The 25360-nt window shown below is 36.9% G+C and overlaps 1 protein-coding gene across 4 annotated transcripts in view; it reads right to left on the bottom strand.

The window, feature by feature from the left end:
• Positions 1-25360, bottom strand: part of ARL15 (ARF like GTPase 15) — a 415307-nt gene that overhangs the window by 180903 nt on the left and 209044 nt on the right. For all 4 annotated transcript variants that reach the window (XM_087867899.1, XM_045815344.2, XM_045815342.2 and 1 more), the window contains one exon: positions 24416-24624. In XM_087867899.1, coding sequence (XP_087724025.1) covers positions 24416-24624 — 209 coding nt within the window. The remainder of the gene's footprint in view (positions 1-24415; positions 24625-25360) is intronic.

Here is a 25360-nt window from a genome sequence, read left to right as displayed (position 1 = left end):
ATACATTTCATAGCTGACTATTTTTATAGTCTGAAGACTGTTTTATAAACCTCTTATAGTTTTAAAACTGTTTTAATAAACTTCGTTCAAGGCTGGATGAAGAGATTTTTTCATTTTAAAACTGGGTAGGCAGAAGAAAGGTGTCTGAACTCTGACTCATATAACCTTTGATGGTACTGCTGACAACTGGAGGCTCCACCTCCATTTCTAAACTAAACCATGAATGTTATGCTACTTTAGCAATCCGTGGTCCCAGATCTCCTTAATAGCAAAAACCAAAAGCATGTTATGGTTGGATTCTTCGAATTCTCTACTTGCAGGAAGTAGCACCTCTGGTTTGGACACCTACAAGGAATGGCAGAGACACTGGGCCACAACTATTCCAGTCTGCTAAAACATCAACATGTGACTCGTTGCTGTTGGCATGTATCACATGTAGAACGCCAACAATGGAAGAAGCCAGACACTGTTACCGCATCTATGGCCAACAGAAATGAAATTAAATGGCTCCAAATATTAATAAGCATAATCATGACACTGTTTTGGACATCAGCTGATTAACCATACAGCCACAGACATATGATGCATCCTGGGCACCATCCACTAAAATTATCATGTTAATATGGCAAGATCCAGTGCCAACCAATATGGCTGTTTCCAGAAAGCGTATGGAGAAGTGACAAAGAGTGAGGAGATAGCGGAGCAATACACAGGAAGACGAAATTCAGGAAATAACTTACTTTAAAACTGAGGAGCTGTCAGGACAGGGATGTAAATAAATTAAGGCAAGAGAATGTGAAGGAAGTGGAATTGACTGAAGAGGTTCTTACAGGACTGTCAAAACTGGGGTAGGTATACAGGGCTAAAATGGCAAAAATGTGGAAGAATTGTTAAAAAAAAAAAAAAAAACGCCAAAAATCCCCCAGCAAACAAAACGCCTGCAGGACTAAGCTAAATAAAACAGGAGATACGTGTACACACAGAACTTCAAGACAAAATAATGAAAAATAATCCATTTTGGTCATTGAAAAATAAGCATCCTCAAGTCTTTGCCTTTACCCTAACATGAAAATGATTTTCTCAGTCTGCTCAGAGGTAGAGTAATCCTCTTGAAACTACTGACACAAAAGTCATTCCCGGTGAGAAAAATGATGAGCATTTTAGTTACTTTATGTTCACTGTGCACAGGACAATCTCACTGAACTTTAAGCTCCCTAGTAGTAGTCAGGAAGGCTCCAGAGGGCAAGTGTGATTAGTTACTTACACAGGAGCCTAGCAGAGTCCTTTTCAAATTGTAGGTTCCTTATGAATGTTTGATGAATTAAATTGTTCTTAATTAGTCCTCTTTCCCAATCAGCTCAGAGAATCATATAGTTTATTAAGAAAAAGTCCGAATATTTATGAAGCTTATTTTGTGGCAGTAAATTCAGGATGGGACTAATGACCTAAACAGTGGGCAGCAACAAAACATTTGCTGAACAGAAGAGATCCTAGGGGTGGTTTTTCAGACAAAATTCAGTAACGCAAGATGGACCCATATGAATGAATACTTGAAATCAGTGTTAATGGGGTGCCTAGGTGGCTCAGCTGCTTAAGTATCTGCCTTCGGCTCAGGTCATGATCCCAGGGTCCTGGGATCAAGCCCCGCACTGGGCTCTCTGTTCAGCGGGAAGTCTGCTTCTCTGTCTCCCGCTCCCCCTGCTTGTGCTTGCTCTCTCCCTATGTCAAATAAATAAAATCTCAAAAAAAAAAAAAAGAAAAAAAAAAGGAAATCAGTTTTAAAACCTCAAAAAGCAGGTAATATGGTAAACCAAAGTAATGCGATTCAAAGTGTCATAAAAGAAACAGCCATTCTTTCAGCTTCAGCTCCAGGACCCCCTCCAGGAAGCTGGCTTGGCCCACTATAGCCCATAATGGTTTTTGCCAACTGAACTCAAAGCCCCATTAATGTGGCAAATTACAATATACCCTTGTGGCGTCTATTAACTTTTCTTTAATCATGTTTTGCCTCTTCAATTAGACTGTAAGTTAATTAAGAATAGAGAACTTCTGACATTTCTTCTGTAGCCATCATATCTAATACCATGCAAAGGTGATTACACAGTTGATAATAAATTTAGGTAATTTACCACACTAATAGGTTACTATTAATAGGGGGAAAAATCACATAATCCTACCAGTAATTATGAAAAAGCATTTAACAAATTTCCACATCCATTCATACTAAAATCCACTTCACACCAGAAAAGGACATCTTTTATACAAGAATGCCCTTCATCCTTCACTGGATTTACAGCATTTATCTAAATAAATGCATAAATAAATAAGCAGCCTGAGGCAAACATCATACCGAATAGAAAAATGCTTTAAAGCTACCTCTTCTATAAGCCAGAAGGAGACAAGAAAATTTGTTGTCACCAAACCCTCTTCAAAACTGTCCTGGAGACCCAAGTCAGTGCAGGAAAATAACAAAAAGGAATAGAAACAAAACACAGAAAATAAGAAACAAACTTATTTGCTGATGAAATCAGTGCATGCAAAAAAACCATAGAACACACAGATGAGTCATCAGGACTAACAGTGTAGCAAATTTGCCAGCTACAAAAATTAATATACAAATGTAAATTTCTTGTATTTAACAGCAATACCAGACAACGTCAAATTATGCACAAAGATTGGCAAAATGTGAAAAGCCAGATAACCCATATACTGACAAGGCTATGAACAGAAGGGAAATTTTGTTTACTTTGGAAAACTTCTTAGCAGTTTTCCAAAGCATTGTGGAAATATACAAAATACAAACTATTTTGGAATTATACATCCTTATTATTTACCAAATAAGGATGTGTACATGTGTCTCTTATAATTCTTCACATTCTTAGGTATATACAATTGTATAATAGTTGTACGGATACACAAGATACATTCAGAAATGTTCACAGCAGTTTTTGTAATGTCCAAATAACAGAAATAAGCATGGAATATGTCCATCAACAGAAGAGAAACGGTGATCTATCCATCATGGAATATGACACAGTAATGAAAAGGAGTGAACTACAACCTCAGAAATGAACACAGATGAACCTCAAGAAGATAAGCATGGATAGGCTGGTGATGGGTAGTAAGGAGAGCAGGTATTGCATGGTGCACTGGGTGTTATACGCAACTTATGAATCATCGAACTTTACATCAGACACCAGGGATGTACTGTATGGTGACTAACATAATATAATAAAAAAACATTAAAAAAAAAGAAGATAAGCATGAACAAACATAGAAAGTCACAGAAGAATGCATTTAGTCTGGTTCTCAGTCTTACATAAAGTTCAAAACAGGCACCACTATGGATTGTATAGAGCGATCCATATATAGACGGCAGAAGCATAAAAAGGAAACAGGCCACAGAAAAAAAAATTTTTTTAAAGATTTTATTTATTCGACAGAGACAGAGACAGCCAGCGAGAGAGGGAACACAAGCAGGGGGAGTGGGAGAGGAAGAAGCAGGCTCATAGCGGAGGAGCCTGATGCGGGGCTCGATCCCATAACGCCGGGATCACGCCGAGACGAAGGCAGACACTTAATCGCTGTGCCACCCAGGCGCCCCAGGCCACAGAAAACTTAAGACAGTGATTATCTGTGGGTAGAGAGACAGGGGGGACATGTGCAAATGAAAAGCACAGAAGTGCAAAGGCCCTGGTGGTGGTCTGTTCTGTGACGTGGGTGGTGAGGACAGTGGGACTTGCTGTACTATTCTTTAAAGCTACACGTGTATGTCTTCTACAGTTTTTCATTTTTCATGTATTGCACAACAGGGAGGGAAAGAAGAAGAATGGACAGAAATGACAAACTCCTTCAAATGCTGAGATAAAAAGTCTACCGTGGTACCCTCCCTGGCAGGAGGGTGTAAACTCCGCAGGTCACATCCGCAACACATCTGTAAGAGGACAGCAAACGTAGACTCCTTTTGCTAAAACTGATGAGTCATTTGTCATAATGCAGATGGTTTATGGCTGAAAGGCAGGACTGAAAACACTAGTATTTTTTTTATTTGAAAAACAAGAGTTTTACTAGATTAAATTTCCTCTAAAATTTTTAAGTACTAGGTTGGAAAGCAAAGGAATCCACTTTCACATTTCTTCAATTATTTGCAATAAAACAAGGAAATGTATCAAACCACAGAGGAAAGTTTTTTTCCACACTTTGGAAATCTGGAAGGTACTACTTTTATGTATGACCATCTACCATAAATAGATTGAAATCCAAATTGTGCTATCGAGAAGTGAAAAAGCCAATTAAAGTGTCAACACTCCCAACACCAGCCAAACCACCTCTTGGCAAATGCAGACATAAATGTTTTCATAACCTGTGTTTTTAAGGTCACTATTCAGATTCTATAGTTCTACTCATCTCTGTGTTTAGAGACTTTCTTTCTCAAGTTTGCAAGGGCTGGAGATGGTTACTCAAACAGGAGGGATAGTAGAGAAATTCTAAGTTTGGAAATCCATCATGTTACAGAGCTCGGCTCCCATGTACAAATGCAGCGAGAGAAGGTGGAGCCAGAGGAGGGTGAGGAAAACGGAGATCCAGAGACTGTCTGCAGAGCATCTGTTCCAGCAACCCAGTTGTGGGCCTTCTCCTGGACCAGCAAACCTCCATCTGCTACGGGAAGTTAACTGTTCCCCAGGTGGTATGCCCACCTGTCAACTGACAGTTGGGCATGTGCCACTGAGAAGAAGGGCAGACACATTTTGGCACAGGCCTTTGGAGCATTTCTTTAACTTAATGGCTGAACAAGACTTGAGATGAAGAGATGAGGAAACAGGAGGAAAAAAAAAAAAAGCAACGGGTGCTGCTGGACCCAGGCATCAGCTAGGGAATCTAGGTCACGCCTAGAACAGGCGTCTGATGGGGGATGCCATGGAGGGCGGAGAGCGACAGGGAACAGTGCCAGCCTCTGCCTTTCTGGGCTTGCCAGCCCTTGGCAGAAATTCTGGAAAACGAGACATCCCGAGTCAGACACATTTCCGTACATTCCTCTCCCTCCCCTGCCTCCAGCTACTTACTTGTGGCTAATGGACAGACTGCCGAAGCTTTAAAACAAACAACACTAGGATATGGGATCTATACCTATTGACCCCAGAACTTTAAGGGCTAGAATACATATACAAAAGTAATCTCCTTTTACAGCTCTATGCTACAGATTTATTCCAAGTGATGCCCAAAACCTACTTGGAATTCTTTTGGTATTTGGCTTTAGAATTCTTGGCATATTCTTGTCAGTACCTTAAGTGATGAAGATGTTTGGTTTTATTTTTTATTTTTTTAAAGATTGTATTTGTCTCAGAGAGAGAGAGAGAGAAAGTGAGAGTGTGCGCGTGTGCACACAAGCAGGGGGAGCAGCAGGCAGAGAGAGAAGCAGGTACCCCGCTGAGCAGGGAGCCTGATATGGGACTCGATCCCAGGACCGTGGGATCATGACCTGAGCTGAAGGCAGACGCTTAACTGATTGAGCCACCCAGGAGTCCCAAAGATGTTCTGTTTTAAAGAATAAAATTCATTTGCCTGAACTTTATGTAAGCAGATGCTCAACAAATACATGTTAGTGAATAAATGAACTAATGGATGGATGAAACAAACACACATGATACTTGCATAAATTCATAAATAGGTGATCGGTGACAGGAATGCAAAAACAACAACAACAACAACAACAACAAACACAAAAACACATATAAAGGTATTTGTGTCTGGCTCATACACCAGAGGCCCAATTCAACAGGGAAATAGGCACAGATTGAAATGAGACACAGTAACAGAACTTCTCATGTCATCTTAAACATAGGGAATATCAACCTTTTTGTGTTGCTCCTGAAAGGGTTCTTCTCTAGATCCCCTATGTCCTCCCCTGTCCTCTAGCACTAAGGTCCCTAAGGCACAGGCCTCAGCCAGCTTTCCTCTCCCTTCCTGGGCTGGCTTCCAGAGGTGTCTCTGACCAGGTCTCAGTCATAACCCCGATCCAGAGGATCCTCAGGCTGTTCTTTACTCTGTTAAATCTTATAAATGGCACAAATCTTGAAATCAAGATGTATTTTAAATAGGAAAATAGATCCATATTATACCATTTATCATTTTTTCCTACAACACAGGTCATAAATTTTAAAACTCTGTGCTTTGGAGACAGCATTCATATACATTGAGGCATTTTTTTTTAAGTCTAACTGCTTCATAATTATATCCCATACACATACATACATTTTATAGGCACATTTAAATGCAGACATAAAGGAAGTATTCATAAAGGATGAGTGATGGACAAACACAAAGCCATGCTTTGATGTTAAAGATGCAGCCCTTTCGTGTTGAAAAGGACATGTAATTGAATTCTTGGTAATCACTGAGAATAGTGTCTATTGTTGAATGTAGAGCGCTCACAGAAGTCTCGTCTAGGGAGTTTGCTCTGTTCTAAGGTGCATGCTCTGTAGCTCAACTCAAACATGAAAGACATCCTGGCGCTGGGCCAAATGCCTGGGTCAGGGTGTTCTCTGGATCCTGATGGGCTCACTCTCAGACCAAAGCAGCACCCCAAACCTGGCCTAACATGAACCGAAAAGACTTGGGCAGCATTTGGCCCCAGGGTGAGGATGCTGCAAGGGGCTTCTGACTCTCTCCCCCCACACTTTGGCACATGTTTAGCAACTCTGATTGCTGCCTTTCCCCAATAAAGAGGTAGCATTTACTTTAGCGGATATTCAGATTCTCATAATCCAAAGGCAGAAGGTGTGTGTATAGGTCTCCAGCGCAATTATGCTTCCTACACATATTCTATCCATTGAAAGAGTGACGGGTTGTCAAACCTCTTCTGAAATATTAATTATGGAAGTAATTTCTGAAAAATGTACAGAAATGACTTTAACTTACTCTTTCCTTTCTTAAGGATCAATGTTATACATTATTTAAGTGACTTCCCTAGGAAGGAAGTTTAGAATATACCCTGATAGGTATCAACGGTCTGCTATAAAAACAGATTGTTTTAAGTACCAGTTTATGTGGATACATATACATATACGTTTTTAAAAAATCTGTAATCTTTAAACGCAGATGTGTTTTCAGTGTGGTCTCAATGTGAAGGTTTCTCAACAGGGTTTAGTCTGTATAACAATTAGTGAAACAGATGAAAGGCATTTCAGATGATTACCCCAGAGACACAATGGTTCTCAAGACTTGATGCATATATGCTATACAGGGCCAGTAGATACATTTTTGACATTTACCACCTGCCTAAGCAAATGTCATACCAGTTAATCTTGATGTTCACCAAATTTCTGAGTTCTACCATGATTCGTTTTCTTAGGCTTTTATTTAGAGCACCTTAGACATGGCCACATGTCTCTCATACAGCAAATGTGCTTCCATTTCTTGAAGTGTACAGAAAAAAAAAAAGAATTCTACAAAACCTTGTCAGAAATATCTGGATTTTGTTTTAATAGGACATCATGAAAGAATTTTAGCTCAGGAGACACACACATGGGTGCGCGCGGGGAAATTCAGAAACTCGCAACAAAAACAAGAGTAACAAAAAAGTACCGGGGTACATAATTCAGATAGGTATTTTAAGTGACTTGCCATTTTCTCTGAATATCCTCCTAAAAATTTTTAAAGCATTTTTAGAAACACTACCTTAATTTGTATCTTTTATTTTATCCATCTTTATAAGTTGCTGTTAGCTTACTATGAAGGAAACAGTTGTGAAAACTGCCCCCTTGAACAGTGCGCCAAGGAAGGGAGCTGGCGCGTTGTGATCACTGCACAGCACAGCGCTTGGCCCACCCCAGGCATGGGCGTCGTTTATCTGACAGTATTTATCAAGCACCTACTGTCTGAGCAGCTATACTAGGCATCTATGCATATACCAGTAATCAAAACAGAGATCCCTTCTCCCAGGGAATTATCTGCCAATGAGATTAAAGGCAGATCAGCAGCCTCTTAACAAGAGCATCAGCTACTTCTGGAGTAGAGATATGGTGCCATTCTATTACGCAAAGAAAACAGTGGTATAATCAAGACTCAGAATTCTTTTGAGAGTTAGGAGATATTCCCTAATGTGTTCTATCCCTCAGTGGGCCTGCAGCATTTTATAGACAGGGAGAATTTAAGGAATCCACTGCCAGTTTGAGGTCAGAGGAGTTGATCTAAAATGCCAGTCTGCCTTGTCCTCCATCACACGTTACCTTGGTGGCAGAGTATTTCATAACAGGTACTAAAAAAGGGAACTATTATCTGATGCAAAAGTACCTTTTTAACTCTGTGAAGGGTGCTTCCCATTCAAGAACATCAAGGGTTACATTTAGAAAATTTGTTGTTTTCTTTAGAATGGTTAATTCCCCAAATATGACCTATTGTTTTAGATCTCCACTCTTTTTCTTAACTTGTTCCATCTGTCTCCAAAGACTCTTTTCCACCTTCCCTTCTTGTCTCTCATTTATAAAAACTGATGAATAGAAACATATGAATGGAGCCTAAAAGCTGCTGGAAGTGTGTTACAGCCAGGAAAACTTAGGGAGGAGGTCGGCTGTTTACAGAAATTGCTTTTGGTGTCCTCAACTCTCTAATTCAGTCTTGTGTTCTTTCTAAAAGCCAAGATGAACTGGACATAAGTTAAGCCCAACTCAGCAGACTTTCTCCCCCAAGTACTGGAATACAATAGTCATTCTGTTTCACAAATATATAAAAACATACTTGGCTTAGTTTCTTCAATATATTACTCTCATTTCGATGGAACTCATTTGTAAAAAGGGCTCATTTGCACACTGGCAGCTGGGGCCTGTCCAAATAGAGAAACATTCAAGAGAAGATTTAAGACTAAAGATGAATGAAAAAGAAAGAAAGAAAGAAAGAAAGAAAGAAAGAAAGAAAGAAAGAAAGAAAGAAAGAAGAAAAGAAGGAACATTAAGTTATATATTTATTAAAAAAAATTTTTTTTAGTTCAACGACAAGATATTGTTGTGGTGTAGTCAAAAGAGCAAATGACTTAAAGTCCAAAGATGTGGCTATTCAGGTTACTAGTTGAATCCTGGGTAATTTATGATTTCATAAGGAAGTAATACCCTGTTTCCCAGGACAATCGAGAATTACCAGATATACACCGTCTGTGAAACACACAGTACATTACACAAGTGTTAGTTCCTATTCTTTTCAGTTTCTCCTGTGTTTCCATAGTACTCAACATTTTTTCATTGGCTTATACCATAATATCATCAGTTACATGTACATGACTGGAGGGAAGGGGCCATATTTTATCCATCTTTGCATCTCTTTACACAGTATTTGGACACATGGCAAGTGTGCAAAAAATACTGGTTGAAAGAATGAACAGTTTTTTTGTTAGATAACTAATTCTAAAAAACACTAAAGAGTAGGCTTAAAGTTCTGAAGCAAGGTATCGTTCTTCTTTGCGAAGCTTCCTTTTGCCAATATGCAATAGGCAGGCATATCTATAAGGAGGGGTTCCTACAGATAAGTCTTCATAAGTCACTACGCAAGGCTTAAATCTGGTCTGCCTAATATACCTTTATTCTGCTGAGCAATTCTCCTTAGCACAGCCAAAGCACCTGAACCAGGACTCTTCGGGCACAAAGAATACACTTCAGTCTATATACATTCTATGCCCCAAGGCAAGAAGCAATTATGGAACTTGCAGCATTGCCTGCCATTTGTATGGGCTTCCATTTCTATCTCAGACACAGGTTTTAAATATTCTCTCTCTCTATATAAATTAAAAAAGCTGGCAATATCAACTGTTCTTTAATCCCATCGGGAGACATGTTTTAGAGGCAAGTCTTAGAGAAATAGTAGTCCGACAAAAGCAGTGTTGTGATTAATAACTATACTTTTCTGGGGTAATATACAGACTTTTGAATGTGAAGGGAAAAATATTACAAATTCAAGAAAATCATTTTTAGGTTCCCATAATAACATTTAAGAGCCGGGCAACACGTTCCAGGAACTTGGGGGATTTTTTTGTAAGTCATCTATTTGCTTCCATGTAAAAGGCATAAACAACAGTGAAATGTAATACATACCGGTTTAGGCTTAAAGTGGAGAAGGAAGGATGCTGAAACCTAATTTGGTTTTCTCAATGACTCTGACTGTACCCTATGGGGACAAGCTACAAACATGGGCACGCTACACACAGAGACTCACATCAGAGTACATCAACGTAAATGTGCAGGGACAAATTTAAGAGCTTCCTCCAATGATCAGGATAGAAATTCACAAAAGCACTCTTGCAACATTTCTAAATGGAAAGCATGGGTCCCTCATTAAGGGTCGAACATCAGGCATTAAAAAAAAAACAACCAAAAAACAAGTCAATGACTTGCTCAGTGTTTGGCTTCTCTTTCACATCCGTGCTCATGGGAGAACGGCCCAACCATGACAGGATGTTTAAAGTGCACAGCACTGAACAAGAATTGAGGGTTGCAAAATTATTTCATAAATCTAGAGAGAGACTGAAGAAAAGTCTGATGCCACCCTGCATGCTGCAACTCAAAGGTGAGTTAAAACCAACTCTGGAATTAATAACTCTGAGATCTCAAAGCTTTCTAATACCAGGATTTTCAACTTTGCAATTTAACGACAACCCTGCTGCTGGCCTCTCCTGACCTGTTGTGAAGTAAATCAGGCAAACTAATGTGGGCTAACAAGTCTTTTTCACACTGTTCCATCACCCTGCCTCTCTTTTTCTCCACAGACATCGCCTTCCTCCCAGTCTGTCTAGCCGTCCTCCTCAAAGCACACAAAATGGCCACTGTAACCCTGCATTACTGCTCATTAGATCACAGGTTAGTCAAGTGGAACTGCCCGGGGCTCCCAAAGGAGAGCTATACTTCAAAAATCTGTCCATGTCAAATGAAGAAAAAAAACCCTGAGCGTGGGGTCACCCAGATCAATGATCAAAAGAAACAGAGAAGAAGGGGGGGGGAAGCACACCCTCGTTTTTGTTAAAATCACACAGGTCTGATTTATTATAAGGAATACAGAGATACGATGGGGGTTTTCTCTTATGCCTGGTTTTCAATTTTTTTTCCCCCTAATTAAGTAACTTCTTTTAATCAGGCCCTTTTGGTTAACTTTTGGGCTTTTGGAAAGTCTACGACTAATCCTCAAAATTTCCCCCCAAAGAAAACACACTCCAGGAAATCCAGTTTTCAGGAGGACCCTTAAATATTTCCAAAAACACTTGAAAAGCAATAAAAGTAATGCACAGTAATCCACCTTTAAGGCTTGAGGAGATTCTGTTTGAATCTAAACGTAAGAATGGGTGCGACGACACTCTAAAATAATCCGAGTAACCTCTTGGGCCTTCAAAGAGAGGGAACAACGAACCTGTCAATCACATCATGACAACACACCAAGTGACATGCTATAAAAAGCAGATTGCTGGGCTTCTGTGGGGCCTCATAGAAACCTAGAAATCTGCAGGTAGAGGTCCATGGCTTGTTCAAGCATCTCCCTCATTTTCATATACCGGCAAAGCACAACCGTCTACACTCGCTTTTGCATTTTTTTTCCCCTTGAGGTAGAGCTATTAAAGAGTATTGCAAAACTGACAAATTTAAAAATTAAGACACAATGATCTGGAACACCGTAAAGAACAAACTTTAGTATCAAGTTTCACAAGCCAAAATCTCCAGAAGGTTTGATTTTCCTGGTTTCCTCAAAACAGAAGAAAGTACATTTTGTCAGCGTAATGATTTAAAAAAAAAAAAAAAAAACGTTTGACAAGAACATAGTCTAATATGAATGGTCGTAAAATAAACTGATTGCTTATAATTTAATCTAACCAAAGTTGTTAAGAGTTAAGGTCTTCACTGCTTTTGAAAAATATAGATATATTTTTGGCATTTGGAATTTATTCTTGAATCACTCTCCAAAGTAAAAAACCATACGGTCCCTGCACTGCATTTTCTGTCTCGTTTCTGTGTACTTAACAAACACTCACGACACTATGCCAGGCACAGGTAGAAGTGCTATTTAATCCTCCTAACACCTCTGGCCAGAGGAGGCGGAGGACAGGCCTGGAGGAGCTGGCAGTTCATCTTGAGCACTGTATGTGCTCAGTCCTCCCTTAATCCTCAGTACTTGCTACGAGATAGGTGCTAGGACTATCTCCATTTTGCAGATGAGGAAACAGATTTAAGTTTTTGCTCAATGTTATTCAACTGGTCAATGGTAAGAGGGATTTAAATCCAGATGGTTTGACCTCAGAGTCTTACTGTCTGTCACCTCTAAGCCCAGAGTGCTAAGTTAAATACCCATCAAGTTAAATGTCTGTATGTCCTATGATCCAGCAATTCCAACTTGACATACACACACTTGAGAAATACCTGCATATATACACAAGGAAACGTGTGCAAAGACACTCGTCAACAGCTTTGCTTGTAATCACAAAAATCCAGAAACAACCTAAAAGTTTATCAATAAGAATAAATAAATAAAATTAGGGCACAGTCATGCCGTGAACATAATATATCAGTGAAAATATATAAGTCAGACTTACATATATCATATAATCTCAAAAAATGTAATGAAAAAAGCATGACAAAGTATACACTTTAAGACACCACTTATGTAAATTTTTATCACACAAACATCACTGTATATTACTTAGAGATACATGCATATGTGTTAGAAGTATAAAAATGTATGTTGGGAAAGATACCAACTTCAAGATACATTCACTACTGAAGAAGTGAAGGGAAGGGGCTTTGAAAATGCATTTTTATGGATTTAAGGAAAAGATCTGAACAAGTAAGGTGTTTGCTGAATCTGGATAATGGGTGGATGAGTTTCACTGTTATATCATTTTTTTGTACTTATCTGTATCTTTGAAGTTTTTCATACTTAAAATAATTAAAGTATGATTCCTTAGATGCATCTCCTCATATACTCACAAATATGTTCTCCTGAAATCAGAGTTGGAGTTCCTATAAATCCCCCCGCCCAATAAAATGTTTAAAACTCAAGGTAACAACCGAGAGACTAAAGTATTAACTTCCCTGAAATGATTACAGTGTCCTACTGCACCTGTCTTAGAAGTACCATCTTTAAGATAATTACGTTCATTAGTATACAGTCCATATTTCATTATGTTGTTAAGCAAAATTCATTAAGTTAGTGTTTCTAACCTTTTGACATTCTAAGTCTGGTAATCACGTAGCCCAGCTGAAGGCTGAGAGTTTGAGGGTACAGCAGACCAGGGCACATGGGGAGATAAGGGAATATTTTTCACTGTATACTTTTTTTGTACCTGCTTAAAATTGTACCGTGTGGGGGCACCTGGGCAACACAGTCAGTTAAACGTCCGACTCTTGATTTTAGCTCAGGCCAGCAGCTCAGGGTCAGGAGATCGAGCCTCATGTCTGGGCTCTGTGCTCCGTGGGGAGTCTGCCTAGGAGTCTCTCTCTCCTTCTGCTCCCGCCCACCCTCGTCACTAAAATAAATAAATAAATCTTTAAAAAATTTTTTTTACCATGTGGTTTTATTAGTCATTTGGATTATTAATTTAAATGAGATGGATTTCTAAAATGGAAATGAATGGATTTTTAAAGATGATGTCGTATTATTCCATGGCGATCCAAATGAAAACAACAGGCATACATTTTCCATAGGATGGTAGTCATATAATCTTAACTGACAGAGAATGGATCAAGTAATGTCAACCACGATTCATTACAAACTTGTACATATTTGTGAGCAGAGCTGGAGAAGAGACGTTATTCCAAAAATAATTTCAGTGAAAGTAAACCCAGCAATTATAGCCATCTCTCTTGCTTTAACATCTTCGAAATATGACATTTTTAATAGCACACATTTTTCAATTCAGCTTTACTATGGCTAAAGAACCAGATGGCAAAATCTTGACTAACTAGAATCTAAATAAGAACAAGTACTAAAGGAATTACAATTTTTGTATTCCATTTTTAACAGATAAAACTACAAAAACATAGATCCATCTCAAGTGTTTTACCAAAAAAAGCAATGTCTAGGGCCTTATATGAAGTTAGTACAAACTCAACAAAATATCCCATACTTTCTGCATCTACACTGCTAGAGCTAATGTTCTGAATAATTAAAGGAGCACTGTGCATTAGAATCATTAAATACCGTATTTCCCTAGAGCAGAAAACTGTGCTGATATAGTTTAAAAGACGTAATATGAGAGAAAAAGAAAAGCTTCTGGTAAAGTATAAAAGAGATAACTATATTAATAAAGAATTGCTGTTAACTGTAACAGGCTCAAGCAATCTGGTGATCTCATGTTTTACCTTAAAGTCTGTTTTCCCTTTTTCAGCTAAAAAATGAGCTTAATTTGCTTGTTAATATAAAAGTCATTAAAAAGCCATTATTAATTAAGGAAAAACAGAAAGATGTCCAAACTTGAGCTTCAATTAAAGAAAAACATTAAAGTCCATATAAAAAATATGGGAAATTGACATCTCTTTTTATTGCCCCAAACATGTAGACACATGCATTTTAACACTTAACTGAATCTCTACCCACTCTTTTAAATAATTCAGATATTTGGACTTACCTTTTCAGTAAGTTATGCAAGTACCATTTTAAAGGAAACTATTCTAGAACGGAGTAAAATGTAAATTTTCTTATATATAATAAGAAAGATTCTTAAGAATTTTTGTTTTTATGTTTTGGAAAATTAGGGCATTTGCTTGGGCACAAAGATTTGCTTCTGTATAATGACAATAACCATAATAACAATACTACTTAGTGCATATAAATTATACCTCTATCTCAAGATCTTTTTTGGCCTATTTTTTAGGCTCTCTCTAATGATTATTGAGTCTTCTCTTCAATGCAATATGCGAAAGCATCATGAGAGACTCTCTTTTATAGCACCGTTAACAATTGTAACCCTTCAACCAGCTGTTCTCTAAGGATTCCTCTGCCAAGCTCTTATTTTCGTTTCATTATTTCTTTGTTCTCCTCGTCTAAACTATATGCAAGTTACCCAGATTTTCCACTCTGGCCCCTTTCAATAACGACTCATTTTGGCTTGACAAATTATTAGTCATCACCACAGTCTAAAAATAAATCATATTTTACAAATTCTACATGTTAAAATTATGATGTTCTATGGAACCTCCAAATTATTTCATGGTTCATACGAAGAACCTTCTTCCCATAAGGTTTAGTGGGTTTCACTTATCACTGATGAAAACAATTCCAGTTATTCGATGGGACTGTTTACGACCTAAGCATTCTTTATAGAGCATTCTTATTCCAGGTGTGGAATGAAAGTAAACTCCATCTATGTGCAGCAGGCTTCACACAATGAATCCAGACCCCGTAAAGTGTTATATTCTAAGCCTAAATAAAATAAAATGAAACCCTACTTGACTCCTCCTTTATAACCTAGTAGAAAACTTGTCATTTTGTCAGAGATTTATGTGTGCAAATTTTGATTTCAGAATTTCTAGCCAAGAAGGTAATTTCCATTTTACTACTGGATATGGCGACATCAAACACAGCGAAGATCTTAATAGGCCAGTCAGGGGAGAACTATGTGCCATCTGCAAAATGAGATATTGCTTTTCTTCATTAGACTTCTGTTGATACCTTCTCATTTGTATTGGAAGTCTGTGCCATACCTTCATTCCAAACCACTAGATACCCCTTCTCTCCAAGGACTTACATAAATGTTTAAATAGAGTCGTGGCTGAACATGGATGTCTACATAAAGAGATATTACTAAAGAAAGAAAAAGAGATCCTAGATTATCTGTCAACAAAAGGGAAAAGAGATTCTATGGCCAAAGTACTCAGGTGTGGGTTAGTTCATGTCTACCAGAGTCACCCGTGTATGCTGGAAGGGAGGCTACTCCTACGCGGCAGTCTATTGTCTGTACCACCACGCACAGCTACTCATTGTTTTCAACAAAGGCACATGTGATTTACAGGTAAAGAAAAAAAGGCAGCAGCAAGGAGAAAATGTCAGTTTCTAGGTATTCTCTTCATCTCAAAAGATGAAAGCAGGTATCTTTCATTGCAGGTTTTGGGTCTGTGAGGAAGAAGGCCAAAAATACGTGATTTTCATATTTGTGCTAATACAGCAGAGTTTTTCAAAGCCACTGCCAAAAATGGACTGGTTTTCTTACCTGCGTTTTCTATGCTTTAAGTTAAGGGTGTCTGCCTCATTATAAACCTTGCTGGCTCCCTAGACTTCTGTAGTCTGGCTTTGCTGTGATTACTGGTCAAAACCTTTAATTACAGTATATAGTTTGTGCAGCTGCCTGGAAATTGGTCTCGGGGTCAGTGGCTCTTCACGTTCCCCTCTTTCCATTCTTTTGAAGCAATATTGCTGAACTGAAGGCATTGTTCCAGCTTTCTGGTGTGCTCTGTCTGCTGCACACTATGAATAGCTTGGCAATCACTCCAGCAATTGGTTCTTCAACTGCCTTTAGGTTGTCAATTGTAATTCATTGGCTCCAGGCACCTTTTCTCTTTTCATTCTCGAGGTCTTTTCTTATTTAATTTGCAATAATATTAGGGAATGTCTTCTTCAGACATGTCACTAATGTCTTCCTGATTATGAGGCTGGATGTACGGTTGACTTTCATATAGATGCTGCTAAAAGGTTTCAATATTTCCTTTATTTCTGACTTGTGATGATAATTGTTGTAGTATCTTATAAGGAATTTGGCTTTACCTTAAAGTCTTCTTTGTAAAGAAGAATCCTCCTTGAAATATTTTCACTGGAGCTAATTCATGTAATTATAGTTACATTTTGATAACTTCCAAAAGATATAATTTTTCATTTTTGTGATAATTAAGCTTTCACATTTTCTTCCCATAATTATGCCCTCTTCTCTTTTTTAGTTTATAAATTTGAGCTCTATACAACTTCTGTAATTAGCTCACTAAGAAATAAAGCCTTCTGACTAGTTAGAAATCAATGCCTATGTTTTTAGAGTCCTTTGGAGGACCTGCAGTTACTCCTCAAATACTGTTTTTCGAGATTATGTAACATTCCAACTATTCAAAACAAGTTCCAATGCTTCTGCATTACAGGATTTTATTTTATTTTATTTTTAGGAAAAAAGACAACCGTCTCTTGATTTACTAAGAAAAAACAAAACCTCAGTGCATTATGTCTCAACTCCTTAGTTCTGGATAAAACCCAGCAGGGTAACCCCTCTCATTAGCCTCAGCCATCCCGGAGTAACCAAAGGTATTTTTAAGCAGACACTATGTAATAATAATAATGAAAATAATTATCATAATGATAATAACTAACGCTTATTGTGCTTTTTATCTTCAAAGCACCTTACTGACATTAACCATGTGTCTATTTTCAACTTCATTTAACTCGACAAATGTTTTATTAACTCTGTACACCATGGAATGTGTAGTAAACTGAGCTTTCTTTGGCAAATGAAATAAATAAGTAAATAAATAGTGGAACTAGGGCCAAGGAAATCATTCTGTAAACTTTTGCCTCAGAATCATTTGTTGCCTTTTTGAATGAGAGTTAATGAAAGATTGATCTTTATAAAATACAAAATTGAAAAAAGGGTGAAGTTCACCACTACAACCACTCAAATACCTACTGCTTCAAAAAAGACACAGAAAGAGAAAGTCAAAATCTAACTGTATAGTTATGACTCATTATTGTAAAATCTTTGTGAATCTATAGGAAGAAAAATGTTAAATGTAAGAAATGAAAAAACCCTTTAAGTTTCATTAGTGTAAAACAGTTTTATGACAAAGCTAGATTTGTTCTTAATAAATTAAATTTATTGCTTTAAAACCATTTCAATTATATGCCCATCGAGCTTCATCATATACCAGTTTCCATGTGAAAAATAATAAGTAAAAGAGTTTGCTATGCTAGGCAACTGAAATAAGCTCTATATACTTCAAATATAGGCAATTAGTAAAAATGTATTAAAGGAATACTATTTAGTTAAGATGTCCTGCCACTTTACAGGAAGGATTTTGGGAAAGAAACAGCAACCTGCTATAAGCAAGGTCCTCAAGGAGACAAGCACAAATAAGTACATAAAAATACAAGAAAACAAAGACGTGTAAATGCTGTAGCTAGAGGATTAAAGCTTTGTGAAACATGAACATGGTCAGAGTGGTGAGGTTTCACAGAAGATGCGATTTAGGAGTAATATTCAAAGGTCAGGTTTGGTGTGGAGGAAACAGGAGTCAGACTGGGTCAAGGAATCTGGATGAAGAAGATGGCGTTAAAGCCAGGAGGAAAGCACAGGCATGTCTGTAAGACTCCGACATCATACCCATTCCAACAACATATAATTAAGCACAGAGACTTATACAAGACAGAATTCCTGTCCTTCAAGGAGCTTACAATCTTAAGGGGTAGACAAAAAAGTTATAGGCCATTAATGCTAATATTATGATTTGGATATGCCCAGAATGCCTTTGGAAGTCAGAAGGACATGCACGCAGCCTTCAATGTTCAGGGAAACTTCTTGATGTCACCTATAATTGTTAGGCGGTTTTCCCAGGGCAACAGAAATACCAAGCAGTAGCTGAATGTGAATGAGAAGAGAAAAGAGAAGGGAATTCAATTATCAAGCACATGAACATATGAGATCAGTGGCATTTCACATGCTTCTAGAAGGAATTAGAAGATAGTACTGGTTTTTAATATGAGTATCATGGAAGATAGGGAATCTTCCTATCCTTCCTGGTTCCTATAATGGTCTGTGTTGAGGAACTGGGGGAATGAGGAGACCTGGGGATAGAAACAATCAGGCAACTGAAAAGTACTGCAGAGGTGGGAGAATTGTGCAGTGAAACGCCTGGATGTGCACAGTAAATAAGTGTAAGAATTGCAAGAGGTTCCAAAATTTGCCTGCTTTACATAAAACAAAAGATATGCGTGTGACCAACTGAAGGAAGAAAGTGGAAAGGAATAGGGGTTTTATAAGAGAACATAATGAATTCTTGCTTTATTTTTTAAGTGTATTATACTCTGTTATCACACCTAAATAATTTTCTCGATAGTATGGCCCTTTCTGATGTTAACACTCGTTAATGGGAATTTTATTAGTTTTCAGTAGGCAGGGCACATTCTCATGATTATTGCTTGGTGGGTGCGAGAAATACAGGTATATGAGTTCCCTTGAATGGTAAGATCAAAGTGGCTAGATTTAGAATTGGTGAAATCAAATATACAATTTCATTTTTTCAAGGACTGCATATTTAATAAGTACATGAATGTACACTAAAATATTGTCTTGGTATTCAGCTAAAAGTTGCTCTTTAACATAGAAAAGCATCATAAACATATCTAACTATTGAAATGATGGTTATTTTTAGCTTCTCTTGCACGTTAGTAAACATTTTCAGGAGATCATGGAATCATTCCGTGGAAAACAGACTTCCAGACCCTCTCATTGTTTCCCCAAGATTAAATTGTAACAGAGTAAAGTACATCTGTAAAGACAAAAAATAATTTGTATCTCATATCATTTTAGAATAAGTATATGTCCCATAAGGGAATTTTCAGACTGCTCACACAATAGGTATGTACACTGCTCTATATGAAATCAAATCAGTATTCTAAAATGCTGCCAAGACACAGGTCAAGATACTTGGAAGACTCCTAAGATTTAAAGTATATGACACTTTACAATCATTATTGTACAAACACACACACACACTTCTCTCCATATACAGAGAGTAATAAAATATACTAAGCTAAGTATGTTACGTGACTTAAACACTGCTTTGTATTTTCCAATAAAAGATTTGTCATGCAAAATCAGAGATGATATTCACTACTTCATGGAGATACCAAAACAAAACAAAACAAAAAACACCACTCCACTGTTAAGCAGTATGAACACAGAATGAAAATTTTAAATTAGAGTCTTCCTATTTACAGTGTCCAAACATTTCAATCCTTCAAAACTATCTGACTGTAGGAAGGAGAAAAAGTACACAATTTAGAAATAATTATCTATAAACAAGAGTTATAAGTAAATGTAGTGGTCAAATAATATAAAATACATACTAGCAGTCTCCTCCAGAAGACGTCTATAGACTAAGAAGTGAGAACTGAAGTATTCCTGATACACTGAATATTGAAAAGTATTTTTCAAAAAATATGAATATTTATAATCAAAACAAATCATGGGCTAAAAAAGTAATGTTTGTATCATCATAGAAATACTTGCAAATACTCTTCTCACATTTATATTCTGTTCTTTTCCAACGGAACACCACTTTCTACGTACATCACGGTAACAAACTGAATGACAACTGCAAGAAAATTGAGAAATGCCTGAGCACAAATTTTAACCTTAATGCTGACATCCTAACTTAAAAGCTGCATCTTCCTGTGCTGTAATTGTACTATAATTAATGAGCTATGGAACCAAAAGAGTCATTTGACCTTATAATTTCACTTCAAAAATCTTTATTTCACAGTTTCCACATTTTTAAAATATTTGACAGAGTTAAATATTTGACAGAGTTGACTCAGTATTTGATGTCCTATTTCTAAAAAAGTTAAATACTTTTGAATTAAGGATATGGACGAATATCCAATCAGACTAGACTGCTGAAAGTTTAAACTATTTCTTTCACATTGACAAAATGTGTCATTTTATAAGACAGGGTAAAGCCCAATAAAACAAAAATAAGATTTTAAAAGGCTAGGAAGTAAAAGAGTCCCAATCGGCAACTGTGTAGAGGGAAAATAGGATTACATTTATTGGCTACTTTATCAACTTAACTTCTCATAAAATCCTCCTGATCTATTAAATAACTTCAGAACTGAAGTATGCTCTCCTTTGGGAGTTGTAAAACAAATTAGATACAATTACAATTCAATACAAATAAAAAGCCAACCTGTTTACCCTTAAGATGATTCTTGTTTTAGAGCTTTATTATTTAAATTGGACTAGAATTTTCCCTAATGAATCAAGTGGGACGCTTGACTTAATTATAGATTTTTATATTATACTTTCTATACAGAAACATAGTTGATAGGAGTAAATTCTGGAAAACTGTGGTAACTACACCTCCCCAAAGTGAATACAACAAACATCTGTTGCAAGAACTGCTTGGCTTTCAGACAGTACATAAAGGGTGTTCTTCTTCCCAGTGTTTTGCTATTTTTTTAAAAAGATTATTTGTTAAGAAACATGTTTCTACTATCAATTCTCAAAAAGTTAAATCTTAAAATTCTAAGTCAAACACAGGGCATTACTAGATTTATTATAGAAGGCAAACTATGCAATGTATAAGACTCCACTTGCATTCTAAAAGGGTAACAAAATAATTGGGCATATTGCCCTCTGTCTGTGGGTTACAAAGTAATTTTAACCATTGTCTTCCTTTCTTAACTCCTTCTCTACACAAACATCTCAAAACTCAGAGCAGAGGAGGGGAGTAAATATACACCCTCCCGAGATTTTCATCCTCTGTTGCAGTCCCAGTGATAATTCAGCTTTCTCCTCGGGATCTCACCAGCTTCCAAACTCAACAATATCCTGTTATCCTCATTAAGTGATAAATGAATTCTTAAAGTTTTACTCAAGTGACAGGATAAATAATTGCAAATTTTTTGCATAATGCATTAAGCACAAAATGTAATAATTTCAATGGGAGGAGGAGAGGAATCACTGAGCCCTTAAGACTCCTCGTCTTTTCTTAACTGCATCAAAGACTTGTTTAGTGCTTTTGGTAAACTGAATACATTTTCCTTGATTCTGAAAGAATAAAATTTTGCCTCAGACTCACAGGTATTTTGCAAAGTAAAAACCCATCTTTTTAGCATTTGGAAATTACACAAAATGTACACAAATTAGCAGGTACAAATGAATAAAAATGTTTATAAGCAATAGAGCACAAGGCATGTAATACCCTTATAAAAAGGAGAGGAGGAGCAGTAAACAGATGACCACCTCTAAACGTATTTCAAATAACATGTAAGTTTGTTCACTTTTTAATCTTCTACCTCCTCTTCTACCCATGCCTCCTCCCCACCATTTTGAGATTACCATTCACTGAAAGTTTAAGATTCAGTTTTTACAATTCCACTTTAATGCTAACTTATTAATAAGGCATTGATTTAATCCCTAAAACATTCCTGAGGGTATTTCAACAAGGCATCATAACACTACAATACTGAGGAACCTCTTTGTCATTCAAGCAATGAGTAAATAAGAAGCTTCCATTTCTTTTTCTGCCAAATCCAAAGCATGAGCACTACATTGTTTTGACAAACTTCAAGATCTATAATCGAATTTGCCCATGTCTTCAATTACAGTCTAAAATGTTAACATGCACCTGTATAGTATGTGTTTATATAACCATAGGGAAAATGCCTTAAACAGTCCTCAAAATGGTATTTGCAAATTCCATTACAAGCAAAGATTTTGAGGAAAATTTAAAGTTGATATAAATAGAAAGTCAAAGTCACACATGTTCCAGCACATACAAGTTTTGAATAATTTTCAAATCATTCCATTTTTTCTACATTTATAGCCTCTGTCTCAGTAAAAGATGAATCACAAAAAGATATTTGCCCGTTTCCTAGGAAAGACAGCTAGCCAACACACGCAAAGCATATTCCAGAGCAATTAATTGTTAAAAGCTTCTTTTCTTCAATGTGACAGTCTTCAATTTTTATGGAGGATTACCCTGAGTTGTGAATTTGATTTCAAGAAAACATTAGTTTCAACTTTATGATGTCTAAGGAAAACAGTTTCTTAAATTTAAAAGTAAAAAATAAAAATTTCAGCTATTACACATAACTTGAATAAAGGGATTTAAAGTTATAAGGTCACCTGTATATATATTTCATATGTTTTATTAAAGATGTATTACATATTTTTTATGTACAAAATGTTATAGTCTATTTGTATTCCTAATACATACCTGTATTTCCCACAATGAATCTCAGAACAATGCATTTTCAGCAAGTACCTTATAATTATAAACTAATATAACACTCGTAACTACCCATCATTAGATACTATTACATCCATTCTACAGACAGAAAAACTGATGCTGAGAAGTTAAAAGATTTACCCAAAGCCTTAAGAACGGATCACGAAGGCACCACAACCACAAGGCTGAAGATCTGCACATTAATGACTCTCTGAATAGATTTGCATTGCTTTGTTTTTATCTTAATTACTTAATATCTAGATTTCACAAAATCTACAAAGGAAAAATGTGCTTGCTGACCACTTAACGCTGAATGAAGTAACAGAGGATAGACAGGAGTTCTATTTAATAAGAAACCCTTGCCTTCTTTACTATTTTCCTGAAACTTAAATGAAAATTCTCTAATACCTCTTCCACTGCTTAGTACTTTCAACTTCAAAGTGAATTATCCAAAATCATCCCACTCAGTTATTAAAAAAATAAACTGCATTATTGCCATCTTCCAATGGGAAGACAAGTAAAGGAACAAAGCTCTTTGCATGGGTCCCACGTTAAGTGTAAGAGAAGTCTGGAGTTAGAACATCTTATGGTCCTGGATTCCTCATCCAATTTTTCAGACTAAAGAGCAGCGTTGTTCCCCTTAATTATCTTATTCCGAAGTCACTAAAGGAAGCACACAATTTTCTGAAGGAAGGGGGGAGAAACCTATTCTGAAAATTACAGGTGTAAAGGAATACATGAAAAGTTTTGATTTCACTGTACTTAGGTTAAAATTCACTACAATTCAAGTTTTAAAAATTATTCACCTATCTTATTCCTTTAGTATCCATGAATCAAAAACTTTGCTGGGTGAGACACTGAACTTTTTTCCCCCAGAACTAGACTCATGCTTTTATAGGTGAGATACAAGCTAAGAAAGGAAATTAAACGAGGAAGATAAAGAATGGGTCCATATTAAAGCGTATTTGGTGGCACGGAACTTGCAAGATAAGACATCAATTTTCAGCCTGGCTGGTTACAGAATAGGACTCATTGCTTCTAGTCAACAGTGAGCATTTCAGAGGGACAAGAACATGACATTTGAGGGCAAGTGATGCATGGTAATACGCACGATGCATTCCTTGAAAAGCTGGAGAAAAGAATGAACTAAGTAAGCTGGCAGGGTAAAAAATGTTCAGTAACTGGGCCTTCAGATGAGAAAATAGATGAGAAAAATATTCAGATAAGTCCTCTAACTTTCGCTAAATAGTTTTTAAAAAAATCTATGCTTTCCATGTGGAGAAAGATATATAAACAATAATTTTTATAGACTGATATAGTCTTTCTACTTTCTCAGAAAATTACGGTTTCATGTGGGAAAACAACATAACCAGCACATCCCTAACGACAGGCAAGTTTTCAGATTCCAAGGCAGCAGCAAAAGTGCAACAAACAAGACAAAGAGTTGTCACGTTCATGACACATACCTCTTGGACTGATCGAGCAGCTGGCTTGTCTTGATGATTGGCCAATATTAAAAAGGGTAAAGTGCATAACTGTGGGTGCTGAAGAGCTGAGTGCAGTTCATTTCTAGCAGTTTCTAAATCATCTTCTGAAGAGGCACTATCTAATACAAATATTACCCCTTGAGAGCCTTGGTAGTAGCGACTCCAATATTTCCGGATATTATCAGCCCCTGTCAAAAACAAAACAAATTCTTTTTTTAAAAATAGCTTTTGGAAACTGAAAAAACACTGAACAGTGCTGTTGGGCACACCTAACAGTAATTCCTACTGGAAACCAGTACAGCTTTTAAAAATTAAGCAGAAAACATGGCTGATGAGAACAAAGGCATGAGAGCCAACAGGTGGATACAGCCTTGAAGAAGAACACCAAAGGTGAGGAGTCATTCTTCATACCTTTCTTATCAAAATATGTGAGAAAAATCAGGTTACATTTTAGATTGAAACTCAAAATGTTTTCATTTTTCTTACTAGCCCTAAATGAGCTCCACTCTTTATAAACTGAGTTTGAGCCTAACTCAGAGAGCAGTATAACCTGGCTGTTCAGAGAGGCTTTTTTTCCCCCAGACAATGAACATTAGCTTGATATTTTCTAAAAGAACTACTTGCTGATCATAGCAGCCTTGTTTAATTTCATCTAGAAAGTGAAAACTACTAGTACAATACCTTCATGGATCAAGCTGCTGAAATTTGTGATGAAAGAAAATCTTGATACATTTGCAAAAACCCATTTGGCAATGAGCATCCTCATGGCCTTGGTATGACAGGGTGGTGACAAAAGAAGACATTGAGATTTTCATCAGCCAGGCCACGTCTTGTTCTTTGTATTCCCAATATCCACCACAACATATAACTTGAAGCGCAGTACAGGAATGAGGGAAATGAGGGAAGGAGGAAGTGAAATTATAC

This window comes from Ursus americanus, chromosome 15 (assembly GCF_024610735.1).
Source record: "Ursus americanus isolate L20-20 chromosome 15, mUrsAme1.1.p, whole genome shotgun sequence".
Classification (NCBI taxonomy): Eukaryota; Metazoa; Chordata; class Mammalia; order Carnivora; family Ursidae; genus Ursus; species Ursus americanus.
Note: the sequence above shows the minus strand (reverse complement) of the source record. Positions and strands in the feature narration are given on the sequence as shown.